This window comes from Bombyx mori, chromosome 15 (genome assembly GCF_030269925.1).
Source record: "Bombyx mori chromosome 15, ASM3026992v2".
NCBI classification, from domain to species: domain Eukaryota; kingdom Metazoa; phylum Arthropoda; class Insecta; order Lepidoptera; family Bombycidae; genus Bombyx; species Bombyx mori.
In genome coordinates, this window is record NC_085121.1 from 5068332 (window position 1) to 5086130 (window position 17799).

At 37.0% G+C, this 17799-nt stretch overlaps 1 protein-coding gene across 3 annotated transcripts in view; it reads right to left on the minus strand.

The window, feature by feature from the left end:
* Grf (nuclear receptor GRF) overlaps positions 1 to 17799 on the minus strand; it is a 131691-nt gene that overhangs the window by 45908 nt on the left and 67984 nt on the right. Inside the window, exon 1 of one of the 3 annotated variants that reach the window (XM_038015593.2) lies at positions 14504 to 14922. The exons of the other annotated variants lie outside the window; for them this stretch is intronic. Coding sequence (XP_037871521.1) covers positions 14504 to 14506 — 3 coding nt within the window. The 5' untranslated portion in view covers positions 14507 to 14922. Of the gene's footprint in view, positions 1 to 14503; positions 14923 to 17799 lie in introns of those variants that run through there. 3 annotated transcript variants of the gene reach the window in all.

Sequence of the window (17799 nt, forward strand, 5' to 3'; positions counted from 1 at the left end):
AAGGCGATATCGCGAATAAAGCTGTTTTTACACTAGCAATTTTATCGAATGCTTTAAACAACCACAGGTAGTATCACGCCGCGCCGTTTATATGTACTGTTACGAAATTTGTTTGAAATAATTAAAGCAAAAACACTTATTTTAGTTGATTCTATTTCCGTTGAAGAAATACAAAAGGATTTCACTTTAAATATCAATCGCGTTAAGAATCATTATTGTCTTGTTATTGTTCGTCGTATTGTCTGCAAGATACTTTAACTCGAAGAAATGGAAAGTCGATTATACAACGTACACCTGAACGGTCCGTGAAAGGCGCGTGAGTTTTAATGTCAGCCACCCGTGGTCAAGGCTTCATGTTTTAGTGCTTGCTTCACGAGATTTTATTTTCAATGTTGTTGATCGCGGACGTTGATTCGCGTCGAATCAAAGCCAGTCGCCATATTTATTTTTTCGTTCTCGTCAGTGGCAACGTAAAAAGAATAGGTTGAAAATAACCTGCGCCATTTTGTATGAGTAGCACGTGACTCATTGACGGAATTGTTATTTGATACGTCATGCATATGTAGGGTCCATTAACGCGTCACGAATAAATTCAATTTCAATTCATTTTGATGGAAACGCCGTAATTTCAAACTAGAAACATTTCATTTTTAAAACTGACATTTTAATTACACTTAAATGCACAAAACCAGTTATCTAATTAGGAACTGTATTTATCATTTAAATGTTTAGTAATTGCTGTCATTTTAGTCTCGTTTACATGAACAAAGGTAAATCAACGTTATTCAAATTCTGACTCGTTTAACAACGCGAAATTTAATACAGCTAAAAACTCACACTTTTGAAAGCATCATACCGTAAGCATCAATTTACTTCCATTGACACGGCAATCTTGAAAGCGAGTTTAAACTATAAAATAATTTCAATTTCTCGAGTCACGTCACGTCTGTAAATGTGAACGAACCTTAAGTTGAAAGCGAGAGTAATTGTCGGTCTAGGCTGCGCGAGCGCATGGCCCGTTAACGGTACCCTGCGTAAAACATTCTCAACATAATAGTACTTCCCCTAGGAATAAGCATTCACGTTTTTTTTTTTATTACTTAGATGGGTGGACGAGCTCACAGCCCACCTGGTGTTAAGTGGTTACTAGAGCCCATAGACATCTACAATGTAAATGCGCCACCCACCTTGAGATATAAGTTCTAAGGTCTCAGTATAGTTACACTTACAGTCACGTGCTCTTATTTCTTTATACCTTTTCTCTGCATAGACGAAAATGCTCACGGTTAGTGATGTTAATTGCTAACTTGAACCCGTATTATTTATTATATTGTCATGAATTATATTGTCCGTCTGAGCCTTGAAGCCGGATCGCATTTCTGCTTTGGGACAGAAACGGGCGGGTTGATGGTACCTAGATGTGTCGTCACATTAGACTTTCTACAAGTAATTACACAAATTATAATTTAGGTTCGATTTTTATTACACGATACTATTCCTTTATCGTGGAAGTCATTCGTGCATTTGATTCGCAAATTTTGTATATTATGACATTTTTGTAACCTGTCTATCTTGTGATTATACGTATCGGTTAGCAGGGAGTAAGTAAAAAATGGCCGTACTTTCCTAACATTTACAAATTTTCTATTTAACTTATTTATAAACTTTAATTTACATATGTAAATTTTAAGAGTTTTATTTCCTTTTTCTTTTTTTATATTACATTAAAGTAGTTCATAAAAATGTTAGCTTAAATTTTATTGTTTTTGTGAATAAAATTGAGTAGCGACAAATTTAAAATATAATCAAGTTTTAGAATTGCTTTTTATTTTATTAAAAAAATATTCTCTTTCCATATTATTAAAGCGTTTTCGTTTCCGTAACCACCAGAAGCGGTCAAGCACCACACAGGCCATACCACTTTCTCTTTCGATAGCTGATCGTGCCACCTATACGTACACACAATATTAACACATGGATCTCCGGGCGTTCGTTGTTACATCATGGATAAGTTTAGCTGACGCATCATTTGAAAGGTTATCATCTATTCATAGTATGGCACCTCGCTTTCCATAATGTTTAAGGGGCGGATCATATTTCAAGATCATTCACCTCTGTTTTCATTTAGTGTTAGGACATCATTTAGGACTGATTGGAATAATTATATTGACAACCTGTTCTATTCGTAAATGTTGATTAAGGATTTCTTAAATAAACTATAGAATATTTTTGGCCTATAGCAAATTGGCTGTGATTTGAATTGGGAAAAAATGAGATGTCCTACATCAAACGCGATTTTTGTTTTCGCTTGGTCTTGGCAATAGGCGACGGCACCAACATAACATCAAGTGAGTTGTAAACATCGATTGAGATTGTGGGTAGTAAGAAATGTCGAGAATATTATACTAATACTGTGAATTTAATATAATGTGTATTTGAGTTGAAACTTTCGATGAAAACATTCGATTGAGATTGTGGGTAGTAAGAAATGTCGAGAATATTATACTAATACTGTGAATTTAATATAATGTGTATTTGAGTTGAAACTTTATTTCGTCAACAAAGTAATTTGAAAATCGAACGAAATCTTTTCTCTTCTTAGAGTCACACCATTATGTAAATACCGGGCGTGGAACAACTATTGAACTTGATCAATTAATTAATATATATATTTTTTTTGTAATCCCATGATTTATTACATTATATGTTCGATTTGTAATTTTATTTCCTATTACGTAATTAATGTTAACTCCCAAAAGATGATATTTGATTTGGTAGCTGGTTGCGCAACAACTAACATCTCGGAGTGTTATTTTAGCCGAATACAAGTGAAAGTGTAGTGTCTTTTTCTATTTTATAGGTTGTAAAATTATGGTAGGCAGCGGCTTGGCTCTGCCCCTGGCATTGCTGACGTCCATGAGCGACGGTGACCACTTACCATCAGGTGGGCCGTATGCTCGTCTGCCTACAAAGGCAATAAAAAAAAACTCATTTCTGTAATGAAGTACGTACTTAATAAATGTTCACAATTGACTTCCACGGTAATGGAATAACATCGTGTTATAAAAATCAAACCCGCAAAATTATAATTTGCGTAATTACTAGTAGTGGGATCTCTTGTGGGTCCGCACGGGTAGATACCGCGTCCTTGCCTATTTCTGCCGTGAAGCAGTAATGCGTTTCGGTTTGAAGGGTGGGGCAGCCGTTGTGACTATACTGAGACCTTAGAACTCATATCTCAAGATGAGTGGCGGTATTTACGTTGTAGATGTCTATGGGCTCCAGTAACCACTTAACACTGTGGTGGGCTGTGAGCTCGTCCATCCATCTATGCAATAAATAAATAAATGTACTACAACTGCCTTCTACGGCGTAAAAAAATCATAGTAGATCGGAGTCGATTACTACCAAGGCGTGTTTGCTTAGATTTGTGTTATTCATAACCTCGGTACCAAAGTAGACAAATTTATATTGTAAATCAGCGTCAACAATAAGATTAGAAACAATAGACGGAGGCTCGAGTCCGTGACTTCGTGGCAACATTGCAGGCGTACAAAGGTTTGCAGGCAAGGCCGCTGGGCCTACAGCCTGCGTGGGAAGCCTTACAAGCAATAACAAGTCCTACTGCAAGCGAAAATGGAACAAAACGATTTGTAATCTCTTCCCGAATCTCATGTGATATTAAAAAAAAATTCAGCTGAGTAAATTGTTATAAAGATGTTATGGACACTTTTTTTTTATTGCTTGAATCAAATAGCAAGAAAAAAATCATTTAAATAACAGTTTCAAATATTATTTGGCGTGCCGTATCTAATTTATGTGTATTTTTCTTGAGCTTAAACGAGTGAAAGAGCTTATGAACCTGATTCTAAGTGGTTTACAAATACTATAAATATTAACCACGCAAATTCCGCCATCAATCGTGAGACATTTTTTGTTTTTCTTTTTTCTTAGATGAATGGACGAGCTCACAGCCCACCTGGTGTTAAGTGATTACCGGAGCCCATAGACATTTACAACGTAAATGCGCCATCCATCAAACATACAATTAACAATTAATTCTTGGGAGATAATGTTTTTACATACAAGAATGATTTCCTGTTTATAGTTACGACTGTATATTTTTTTTCTTATTTAATATACACAGATTTCAATTAATAGATGATTTAGTACGTTAATATTCCGTTTGATTCACACTCTTAAAGTACATAGCCCACTGTGAAGCAAGTACTTTATCTTTGTTGCAACTCTTGAACTTAGTTCGGTTTACGCAACAAGCTGTGTTCGATAAAATCGACATTTCTAGGAACCGTAGTTGGCGCTATTGGCATCCGCTACACCTTGTTAGGAAAAGTTTTGAAGGGCCTTTGAAAGATATGTTTCGGTAAGACAACTAGAGTAATTTACGTTTGTCTTTGAAAGTAGTTTATATGGGTTTAGAACTCGTGGGAACAACATATCGAGGTACTACTTTTTAAGGTATGTTATTTTATTATAATCTATTTTTATTTTCATCATGGAGAAGAGGATCAGTTTCGATAATATGTGATTTTAAGTCTGTAATCTTTAATGATAATTGAAAATTCCAGGTCAATAGCAAACGTTTGCTTACGTGTTTTAATTTTAGCTCATATGTCATGTTATTTTTCGTTATTTATGATAAGTGGACAAGTCTTGTTGAAGCAACATTACGGAAATTACGATTTTAAATAATCTTTCAGCACGTTTGAGACACTATAATTTCTTAGACCGTGTCAAATTAAAAGTACAAGTGCGAGATATAAACGGTAAGGTATTTTTAGTAATAATCGTCATCGTGGAGATTTGACATGGCAATAGTCAGTCCGAATAACAATTGTAGTTTTCAACACGTTGGGCCTTACATAGTGGTAGAAAGACATGCAAAACGAAATGTTTCACATAACAATACAGCTTGGTACGGCAACACTTCATTAGAAAGAACGCCAAGATCACTATTGGTAGGGCATTTTGTGAGCCAGAACTGTGCGATATCGCAATCCTGCCCATCTCGGCCGCGAAGTTTTTTTTTTTTATTGCTTTGATGGGTGGACGAGCTCACAGCCCACCTGGTGTTAAGTGGTTACTGGAGCTCATAGACATCTACAACGTTAATGCGCCACCCACCTTGAGATATAAGTTCTAAGGGTCTCAGTATAGTTACAACGGCTGCCCCACCCTTCAAACCGAAACGCAATACTGCTTCACGGCAGAAATAGGCAGGGTGGTGGTACCTACCCGCGCGGACTCACAAGAGGTCCTACCACCAGTAACAGAAGCTATATATCTGGTTGCAGACAGCCTTCACCTCATCCAATTGAGAGGTTTACCTCAACTCTCAAACTCGGTGGTAGCATTCAAATTGCCAATGACTTAGCAACCACTTAGAATCGGGTTTCCCGTAAGATTACATAGGGCAAACCGATCTAATGCTATAGAACAAGAAAGAAAAAATCCAAGTTGAATTTATTTAGCGGTTAAATTGTCTACACGAAGCAACGCATCAAACCGCTGACGGCTTTACGGTCTTATCATTGACCCTAATTTTAGAGAACTCGCTCCCGCCGCTCTGTTACTCACTACTAACCATGTGCGGATAAAATTATACACGTGTGCCTCTTACTGGAAAAATCTAAAATAGAACTATGACTTATGACACCGCCGACAAGCATCGCATACCTTCGATAAAAAAAATTGGGGATATTGTATAAAAGGACTTTTTTCTTTTCTTTTTTTATTTCCCTTATAAGCAGACGAGCATACGATCCATATTTTTTCTTTTTTCTTATTGCTTAGATGGGTGAACGATGCGCCACCCACCTTGAGATAAAGTTTCAAGGTCTCAGTATAGTTACAACGGCTGCCCCACCCTTCAAACCGAAACGCATTACTGCTTCACGGTAGAAATAGGCGGGGTGGTGGTACGAGCGCGTTCCCGGCCCCGTCACGTCACAGCCGGAGTCCCGCAAGGCTCCGCCCTCTCCCCGTTACTATTCAGTTTGTATATTAACGATATACCCCGGTCTCCGGAGACCCATCTGGCGCTCTTCGCCGATGACACCGCCATCTACTACTCGTGTAGGAAGAAGGCGTTGCTTCATCGACGACTTCAGACCGCAGCTACCACCATGGGACAGTGGTTCCGGAAGTGGCGCATCGACATTAACCCCACGAAAAGCACAGCGGTGCTCTTCAAAAGGGGTCGCCCTCCGAACACCACGCTGAGCATCCCTCTCCCGACTAGGCGCGTCAACACCCCCGCCCCCGCCGTTCGCCCAATCACGATGTACGACCAGCCCATACCGTGGGCCCCGAAGGTCAAATATTTAGGCGTCACCCTCGACAGTAGGATGACATTCCGCCCCCACATCAAGACGGTACGCGATCGTGCCGCCTTCATCCTAGGACGTCTCTACCCGATGATATGTAGGCGAAGTAAAATGTCCCTTAGAAATAAGGTGACACTCTACAAAACTTGCATACGCCCCGTCATGACCTATGCAAGTGTAGTGTTCGCTCACGCGGCCCGCATACACTTAAAATCCTTTCAAATTATTCAATCCCGTTTTTGCAGGATAGCCGTCGGAGCCCCGTGGTTCGTCAGGAACGTCGACCTCCATGACGACCTGGACTTAGAGTCCATCAGTAAGTATCTTCAGTCGGCGTCCATGCGCCACTTCGATAAAGCGGCACGACACGAGAACCCTCTCATCGTGGCCGCCGGTAACTACATTCCCGATCCTGCGGACAGAATGGAAAGCAGTCGACGTCGCCCTAAACACGTCATCTCGGATCCTCCTGATCCACTAACGGTGTTTTTAGGTACTTCAAGCACCGGTCACCGTTCTCGTCGAACCCGTCGCTTGCGACGAAGGGCTCGACGAGTAAATTAACTCTCAGACACAGCCCACTGAGTTTCTCGCCGGATCTTCTCAGTGGGTCGCGTTTCCGATCCGGTGGTAGATTCTGCGAAGCACGACTCTTGCTAGGGTTCGTGTTAGCAACATCGTCAGGTTTGAGCCCCGTGAGCTCACCTACTAAAGTTAGGTTACGCTGAAATAGCCGCTAGGGCTATCAGCTTAGGTAGGAAAAAAAAAAAAAAAAAACCTAACCGCGCGGACTCACAAGAGGTCCTACCACTTTAACAATCTGCTGGTGAGCGGTTACCGTCGCTCATGAATATCAAAAATGCCAGGGGTACAAGCCGCTGTCTCCCGCTGAGTACTCACCGGAAATCTCGTTTGAAGGAAGACGTGTCATAGCGCTAAGGAAACACCGTGGAAGGGAGTTCATTCCAAAGCCGGATGGTACGTGGCGAAAAATATCTAGGTAATTTGGATGAACTTTTTTTTATTGCTTAGATAGGTGGACGAGCTCACAGCCCACCTGGTGTTAAATGGTTACCGGAGCCCATAGACATCTACAACGTAAATGCGCCACCCACCTTGAGATATAAGTTCTAAGGTCTCAGTATAGTTAGTTAAAACTTCGCTCCGGAGGAGCACGGTGCGATGGTGAAAATGGAATGGATCATCTCAAACAACTTCAATATATACTATCTCAATCTTTTTGAAATTAAACTGTATTTTCCATTCTTTTACAAAATCTGTAATAACACGAAAGCTTTACTAATACAATTACGATATTAACTTAATTTCATAATAGTATTTTTTTTTGGTTTTAGCGTGTCCTAGACATAATTGAATCTAATTTTACAGTTTTTTCTCCCGTTTTTTTCTTATCATATCCGACATTTCGAAAATTTCATGGTCCGTGTTCACGTGTTCACCACGGGCAACTGTTATTCCAATAACTCACCGATCTCGTCAACATTTTACTTGATTCATCACTTTTAATTAAATAGAAGTCTAAAATGAACACTACCTTAAGATGTTGCGGAGTTCTAATGTATCCCAGAACCACGTATCTATGAGCCCCAAGTAATGTACAGTCAATCACCAGCCGCATTAACCAGTTACTTAGAATAAGGCACCATAAAATGAGTGAATGATTGTTAATTTCAAAACGTAATACCCTATAAATTATAAAGTTGGCTAATTGTTGGTTTTCAATTCTAACCGTATCTATGCAACGTCGTTAATTTATTACAGTTATTAATGTGACATAAATCGTTGAACTAACATCAATTATTTGAATTGTGTAATAGTGGATTTGAAAGTCCCTTAGTGAAATATATAAATTGCAACGACTTTAGCTATGGAGGTATATAATAATTTGTGCTTTACAATGTTTGCTCTATTTCGTTTTTCAAATTGAATTTCAATTTAGATTCAATGAAATTCAATTTAGTAAACAAAATCGTAACGTCTCAATTTTGTTATTTTGTTTCATGTTTGTGTCGTTTTTTTTTTTTCTGGTAACTTTGTTATTCTCATCACATTATAATAATAATTGTTTGTTGTCTTCTAGTTCTCTTAGTACAATAGCGAGCCCGGTAACAGACTACTGCAGACGTGAAAGAATGAGACGTAAAGGTTATAAATGTATCATGCAACGTCGATAAAATTTACCTAATCGAAAACTGACTAGAAGTTACAACTAATATCGTATAAATTTATTAATAATTCAGAAGTCAAGGAATTCAGTAATAATTTTGAATTCTTAACATTTCCTAACAAAATCAAATATTGATAAACAAATTTAATTCAGTTAGTTCCTTTTGTGTCTATATTAAAAAGAAACATCGTTCCTTTTTCAAATGGAATTTGCCAAGATATCTTATTATACTACAAACTGAATATAAAAACCCGTTACATTTATACTTTTATACGTTACATACGCATGATATTTCCAATGTGCAATCTTATATGTAACGCGTATTACTACTATACTGGCAACGATAATAAATTCCTAGTGACAACGCGTCACCTTGCCAGCGTTCGTTGACGCTTCTATGTTTTGTCCAAGTGACCTTAAAGCCTAAGCGTGTTAGACTAATCACAGCTAACTATTGATACGTCCCGTTTGCTCTAATCGCGCGAACTATGCACAGGAAAGAGATACAGCAATGCGAATGATGATTTGAGTTGCCAGCGTTCACCTTCATGAAATGTGGACGGCGCTAACGAAAACGAAGGGCGACAATCGTTTCTAGTGTTTGAAGGTAACTGGCTTGTGTACTAATTGCTATAAATTCACGTTGCACTAGCTAATACTGTGTGTCTAGGAGGACGAATACAAATATTAGAATAGACAAAGGATTTTACTACATACATGAATTGAATTTGATTAATGACGTAACAGGTAAAAGACTTTTACTGGAGATATACCATAGATAACTATTGTATACTATACTATCTACACTAAATATAATAACAACTATATTATAGGCCTATACTATTCTTGTTAGGCTCCGGTCACAGTCCTCGTCGAACCCGTCGCTTGCGACGAAGGGCTGGACGAGTAAATTAATCCATAGACACAGCCCACTGAGTTTTTCCCCGAATCTTCCCGGTGGGTCGCGATTCCGATGCGGTGGTAAATTCAGCGAAGCCGTACTCTTTCTAGGGAAGACGTTAGCAAAATCTCCGAAGTAGAACCCCATGAGCTCTAGACCACACGTAGTTGGAATAGCCCCTTAGGCCACAAGCGATTAGGTAAGGAGAAATAAGAAAGACTGGAAACTCTGGGCCACTGTAAACGAAATAAAGAATATGTCTTCTTAAATGCGTTTCTTTTCGATAATAACTATAATAGGTATTCATTAGAGTTTTTTTGCTTCACAAGCATGAACAATACCGAAATGAACAATAGTATTCAGTTATATGACGTCAGTGTTGCACGTCCTTTCACTCAACTTTCACCGTCCTTGGCGAAGAATATAGCTACGAGAATAAGCAAGCTCATTTTATACTAAGCCTTACTCCATTGACTTAGAGTTGGTGAACGCTTACAAAGGATTTAAATAACGGCAAAACTAAAAGTGTTAGTATATTCGCCAGCTTCTGCAATATTCAAAGAAATTGCCCTCCCATAAGCAGGATATACCTACATTTCTGTGTCTAAAACAAACCAAATAGCATTTGTATTGCCAAGTGAAAGTGAATTAAACGAAAAAGTAATTTAGGATATTAATCTAAAGTTTCTCCGAGTTACTAGATGACATTCACCAGATTAAATATAACAGCGTTTTAGTTTTTGCTACTAAACATTGTTTAATATTTTTGAATACCATAATTTACTATTCCGTTTAAAAATGTTATAGCGAATTTGTTTTCCTGTCTAATTTGTGGTTAAAATTCAAACACTTTTCAAACGAATTTGAACCTTAATAATTATAACATCGCTATATTATTGTTTTTGTCTTCTGTTTTCATAACCTAGTTGCAAGTTCCTTAATTTTCCTAATTAGTTGATATGGGTTGTAAAAAACTTTTAATCTGATGAGTATTGCGCTAACAAGAAAAGAAAGATCTTTCCGTTTTGTGCTATTTCATTACTCACCACAAAAATGTGCTCACCATTACTTACAATTGCCAAACTTTCACCCTACATTTGAATACGAGCTTGGAGCTGATCTGGGCTTAGTGCGATTTTTTTAACTTCTCGAACGCGTAAAAGTTAACTTAAATTTGTATGGAGATCGAGAAGATAAAAAAACTCGCACTAAGCACACCGGTGTTAATTGTTTAGGGCAGCCCTTCGACATCACTTGAACACAGTTCGAGAAATATGATTTATATATTATTTCTAAAAAAAATTAACTGTCTTTTTAGGCAACAACCATACGGTCCATCTGACATCTGTAAGCTGTCACCGTTGCTTATGGATTACAGCAATATGAAGCATAGCCAAGACGCTGCCTATAATTGCCAATAAATGCTAAGCAATCTGATATTAATAAAATCATATAAAACCTTTAAAATACATAATTACTTAAAGTTTACTAGATAAATGGTCTTTTAATTTTAGAATTGAGTTCATGACTTACCATAATTAAAGTTAATTTTATTTATTAAATGGAAATTGTTATAGACATGACTTATGATTATTTTTCATGAAGTTTGTGAAGTAAAAAACAGTGAGCTCGTAAACACGCACGACTCCTGTTTATAACGCCATCTATGAATTGGTAATTCGAACTATGAAGTTTCATTCATAAAAACTGTAGATTCATATATTTTTTTTAAAGATTAATGCGACAATAGTTTGGTCTCCAAAAGTCTGAGTTTCAAATTAGATTTAAAAAAAAAGCGTGTGTTTAAATTTTCTTTTAAAAAAGATTTTTCTAAAATATATCTTGAAGCATTTATTTTATAGCTTTACGATGCAATTAAAAAACTTTTCGTTAATTTTAAATAAACATTTCCTCCAATTTTTAAATGGCAATTTCCCATAAATTTAGACTTTCTCAGTACGTATACTGTACTATATTAATGTTTAGAAGAAAAATATTATCGTAACATTAAATTGCGAAATATAGTATCGTCACATAAAATTAACCGCGAAAATGTGGAAAACTTTAATCAGATCACTGTGAACTAGTTGCGGAATTATCAGAATATGTGTGTACATACATATTTGTATCGTAAATTCACAAGTGTCAAATATCATAGCATGTTTTGTCCGGGCAGTGCAGGAGACAGGTTGCCCACCAGATAACCCTATACGAGTGCACGAAAATGCGAACAGGCCGCGATAATGATAACAGAGCTAGGCGGGCCTTTCGCGCCACAATCGTTAGATAAACATATAGGTCACTGAACCGACCTAGTTTCGCAGCTACGCATGTGTGCGTGATTTAGTCAAAAAATCACACAAACGCAGCTCGCCGGCACGTACGGATTCGCGCGTTACGACACGCATGGAAACTTAGAGTACGTATTAGTTAGAACTTAGGTATTGTAATGAAATAATAGAGTTAAGAGATAGTTGAAATTCTCACTTTTATTTTTGGGTGTGTATTTTTATAGTGTTACCAACGAATGCTATACGGTAGAGACTTAATTAAGGTCGTTGTACTAAAAAGCTATCTTAATCTTACCTACTTTCCAAATTTATCAGTTATATGAATTCGTTATTGACAAAAACATTTTGATACTTTTAAGAAATTTTTATTTCAATGTTTTCATGAGAACTAAGTCTCACAATACTCAGTGTCGCTTACGCTCTTTTCAATACATGCAGTGGAACCACGTGGCATGTTTTTCTCTCGAGATTCAAGGGCTATGATTGTGATTTATATATTATTATATTGTATACTGGTTATAAGACGTCATGTGAGCCCGCACGGGTGGGTACCACCACTCTACCTATTTCTGCCATGAAGCAGTAATGCGTTTCGGTTTGAATGGTGGAGCAGCCGTTGTACTGTAAGAACTGAGACTTAGAACTTATGTCTGATGGTGGGAAGCGGCATTGACGTGGTCGATATCTACGACAGGCTGCGGTGACCACTTGACCACAAAATATTAACAAAATATTTCAATCTCGTTAACAGTGCAAAAAAAAAAAACATATTTAAATATTTGGTCTACTAAATGGATGCTGGTAACATTCATTTTTCGGAATTTTATTGATAGTTCAACACTACAAGACTTAGACGAGTTATTATATAAATTTAAAACCTTTCAATATTAACACCACCTTAGGGACGACATCGAAAAGTTTTCAACCTTATTTTTAACACGAAACTATTTTCAGATCGTCATTGACCAGCGCCTTAACGGATTTTTCGATAGATTGAACAAATGAAATTCAATAATGCATCGATCGTAGCTTTTAGAAGTGAATATGTGTTATAATTTAGACAATACTACTAAAAATAAAATTAGATATTTATATAAGAATAATGAAAAAAAAATAATTGTCTGTTAAAAAACTTATGTTTTTATTAAATAAAGAGCGTATATATTTATATTTACTATGCGGATTTTATTTTCCAAAAGTAGTTTCAATACCAGTAAGTTTTGACACATGATCAGTTGAGAGTCACGAAAGTGCTTCCGCAAGCTAAATACCAACCCACTTCTCATATCTAGCTTACCGCTCTCTGACTCACTTTAGGTAGCCGACTTCATTACGGATTAACAAAAAGTTTTAAAGTCATCATTAATTTACTGCGAATTAATCTTTTTGAAACTCTTAAAAAAATGTGCGGTGCATCTGCTACACCATCCGTTTGGATTCAAGCATGTGATTGACATTATCGTATAAGAATAGTTTTAATATGTAGCGTGCGATTTTTTTTTTTAAATATATTGTCTTTTTATTGTTTATACTATTAAGATCTTAATATTTTAATTATTAATTCTATTATTGTTTTAATAATGGAATGGAAACTACTTCGTAGATGATGGATTGTACTCTGTGATATGGACTCCAGTAACTAAATATCAGGTACACCGTAGTTTCATCTGCTTTGGATAACAAATGAAATATATATAACTGGATTTCTTTAATATATGTGATACTGTAATAGATCATGACATAAGAATAAGAAGGATTAAGTAGACTCGTAATTATAAGATCTATATGAGTTGAACCCCAACCCCAAAAACAATCTTACACTAAATGAAATGGAGAGATATTTTTGTAACGCGATTAGTGTTAATGCTTAAATATTTATAATTCTGCATTAACATCTGACAGACATCCAGAATTGGGCTCATAATTTAATGAACGTTCTGTAGATAAAGTCTTCAAAACAAACGATAATACCCTGATAACCCATATTTTAATAATCATTGCAGATATGCACAGAAATACTTGAAAATCGCCAACAAACAAATGAAACAAAGATTCAATGATATCATAGTTAAATTTAGCGCTAGAGGGCGACACTGTTTTAATAAAAATCCAATATGGCCGACCTCGGCGTTAATAATTTTGCATGAGAAAATTGACATTTGGACATTTTTTTTAAGCGTAATTAAACCATTCAAAGCAACTATGTTGAAATGCTAGGTAATATTTTGTATATGAGTGAAATTTAAGAATTTTAGAGAAAAGAGGCGTTGATGGCAATACAATTGAAAAAAATTTAAATGATAATTAATAACTAAACTCAATTTTGTAAATTTTTAGGTCGAAGTATTTCACCTTTGCCTATTTAAAAATGTAAAAGTGTTTTTAGTTGAATAGGCAGTTTTTAGTTTAATAGTTACAAATATATTATATATTATATTGATTACCATTGAATCAAAAAGCCTATTAATTCACATTTGACATTACCGTAAAACTGTGAAATACCGACTAAGTACATCATTATATTTTATCGTCTACTATGGTATGTATTGTAAGCAATTCGAACGAGATTTTTACTGCTCTGAAATAAACAGTTTGTTTATTCTATAATTGCTTTATATCATCAGCTTAAAATATTATGTCAATAGAAAAACACGAGTGCGATGTGTGCGTTGCCGATTTCTAAGAAAACAATGAATGAAACGACGAGACTGAAAAGTGCATGCCAACGTGAAAAATAATATAAAAGCTGTACAAGACGAACACATCATCATCTCACCATAAAACATTTCGTTCAACTTGGCTTGACGTCCTTTCAGCTCTATCTGGTTCCTGTCCATTCAAATTAAACGGCCGCAGCCGGAACTGGAGAGCGAACCTTATACAACAGTTCTGTTAAAACAGTTCATCACTGAAACGTGTCATAAAGTAGGCAGCAAGTATGGGCTGCGGTACACACGGGGCGAGCGAGCGTGCAACAGAGCGGGAGACGCGCTCGCGGTTGGCGCCCGCACGGAAGTAGGTTACTAACTAAAGTTTTGTTTGTGTGAGGCTGCGGCGCGGTGCACTCGACGAACTAGCTGTGGCGCGCGGCTCTACCCGAGAGCTGTGGTGCCGCCGCGCCCCGCACCTCGCGCCCGCGCATCTTTCACCTAAGGCGGCACGGGTGCCGGCCGGCATCCCGCCCGCCCTTGCTGGTCTTGTTTGCTGCTCATCCCACCGCCGTTTCATTGGGACGCGCACTTGCCCCATTCAAGTTTACATCTATCGAACTCACTCTCCCACAATATCATTTGTTCATCACATTAGTTTTTTCATCATATTAGTTTAATTCTATCAATTTAAAATATCAGACATTTTAAAAACGCAAGGACTTTTTTGAAATGTAAGAGGTTTTTTTTTATTAAATTTGAAATCCATAAACAACACCGCGTGAATGGCACCTACCGCTTTTGTTAAAAATAACTGGTACATTATGTGATAATATTATCAACCCACAGCACCCCTACTACGAATAGCCAACATTGATTACAGTAACCTTGAAAAACAATATTCAAATTATTACTGTTATCCGCAGTTTTTTTAAGCTGCTATTATTCCAGAATCACTTAATTATTGCAGTAGGCAATGATGAAGTCAAATCAATTGAAATAAATTGAATATTTTTAATCATTTTAAAACAGTTAAAGAATCTGAATCTAATGGTGCTATATGAGAATAATGGCCATATTGGGTAGAGATATATAGGTGCCGGGACTGCCGGGACGTTTTATTTTGATTTAGAATTTAAGTACAGAATTGCGAGGGGAGTCGTCGCATCCCATCTATTAAACGTAAGCGTCGGTGGATCGGACGCATTCGGCGAGCGCTCATTGTCGGTGGTTATGTAAGGCGGAGGCCGCGTCGATCCGCTGCTGCGAGTCAACGAACGGCATTGACACGCCGCGCCGTGCTGCCCCCCGCACCCCACATGCACCCGCGGCGCCCCACGTTGCTGCTGAAACCACCAGCTGCGAAATTAGGTCACGAGCTCCAAGCCACCTCACGTACACAACGACCACACAACGGAGACCTCTGACGCGCAAAATTCGCCTGCCATTCTGTGACGCACAAGGGCTCTCGGCCGTTGGTGCTTGCTCGCAACACGACAAATGAAATAAACCTTCTGCCGTTCAAAATAACTACGTATTACGACATGATAGATTGAACGCGGAATCAGTGTTTGTTACTATCAACGAACCTTGAGTTGTATGATCTTGCGATGGCCAAGATTTTTTTAAACAGCTCCGGGTGTCTTATTCTCTCAGCTATGTTGTATTCTTATAAATAAGTTTAGAATAAGTTGTCGCATCTTTATATGATAGTTACTCAAAAGTAAACAATATAAAAAGTTTATCAGGGCATAAATAAAAAATACACTTTTCTTTTTGTTCTTGTGTGTCTGCAATTAAAAAAATGACCAGATAACATTTATTGCCTTATCAAATAAAGAGAATCGTCAAATCAAATAATTTGCATTGTTCTATTCAAATCGAGTACGCAACGGAACAAACAAAGAAAATTATTTAGGAAAAATCATGAATTTGGTAACATTTTTTAAAAGTTCATTAAACCCTACATTCCAGTCTAAAAATGTATTCACACATAATTTTGCTCAGAAGTATTAATTTTAAATCAGAAATATTAATAACAGAAATCATATTTATAGTTTCTAATATCAATACATGAAAACGGAGAAGGAAAACAGCACTGCGATCGAACGCTCGAGTCAACGAACGTCATTGACCACACGTAACAACGGAACTTGTACTGTGCCGTTGAACAGATAAAGTTCAAAATTGTCCGCATATATTGCACAACCTAGCCTTGGCTCCTACTGGCCTGGCTGACTTAGACATTCTATCTACTTTTACGAGTACGTGAGCGAAGGCTCCAGTACAGTTTGGTACTTAGGTGCATTCTGAGCTAGAATGTCTTTATTATAAGCGGCAGCTTAGGAACGACCTTATATAAACGCTCTAATTCGTGTTAAATACTTTCATTGGATTATCTAAAAGCCGTTTACCGTCTGTCTACATACAATTTTTTTTCAAATGGTATTTAATGTCTGCAAAAGACGACACACATTACGATAGGAAGGTTAGAGGAAAGCTTGATTTAAAATAAAACCAATTAAAAAAAACAACTAAATTTGTTGAAAATGAAAGGAAAGTATTTTATGGCAGGCAATGGCGCACACTTACTATTTGCATCTTCGCCATCGTGCTAAGACAACAAGAACAATTATGTGGTCGTAGTAACTCTAACTGAATTTCTTTGACTCTTTGAAGTATAATTTATATCAATGTTCATTATTAAAGAACATAAATATAAATTTTAAAACGATGATATTCATAAAAAGATTAAGACGATTTCGTGTGCGTAAACAAACAACTTTAGGTTTTTTTATTTATTTATCTGTCTGCTGTCTGTTTACTTTTTCTTTCGAACACCACATAAAACTACTGAACGGATATTAATGTCTTTCAAAGCTCATGATAAGATATAAAAACTGGTAATATGTATTGACAATTTAATAAAAAAAAACACAAATATTCTAGTTTATTCGTATAATTTATTCCAACGTGTGGGACCGCGGGACACACCTAGTAATAAATAAACAAGCACCTGCATTACGTAAACACGTTACAAAACGTATATAATAATTTATTATCTGTATTCACAAATCACAATTTGTTGGTAACACTCGAATATAACTCAGTACCAACATATTGTTGTATCAGTACTGGCGCATTCAAAGCGAACCGCTCAAGGTCAAGTTGATATTTATAGTAATCTGTAAATGAGATATCTAACAATCTACATTTACATGATGAGCGCTCACACTGAGCATTAAATACATAAGGGAATGCAGTATGTACTTGCAAGTAAGTACAAAACGGTCCAAGGGCTCTACGTAGCCGCCCTAGTTTCAGGTCGCGATGCACGGGGTGAAAGAACGTCATTGACCCAACTAGTACTTGCGCGCTGGAGTCCCCCGCTCGCCATCAGACTAGCTTATACACGATATGTCAT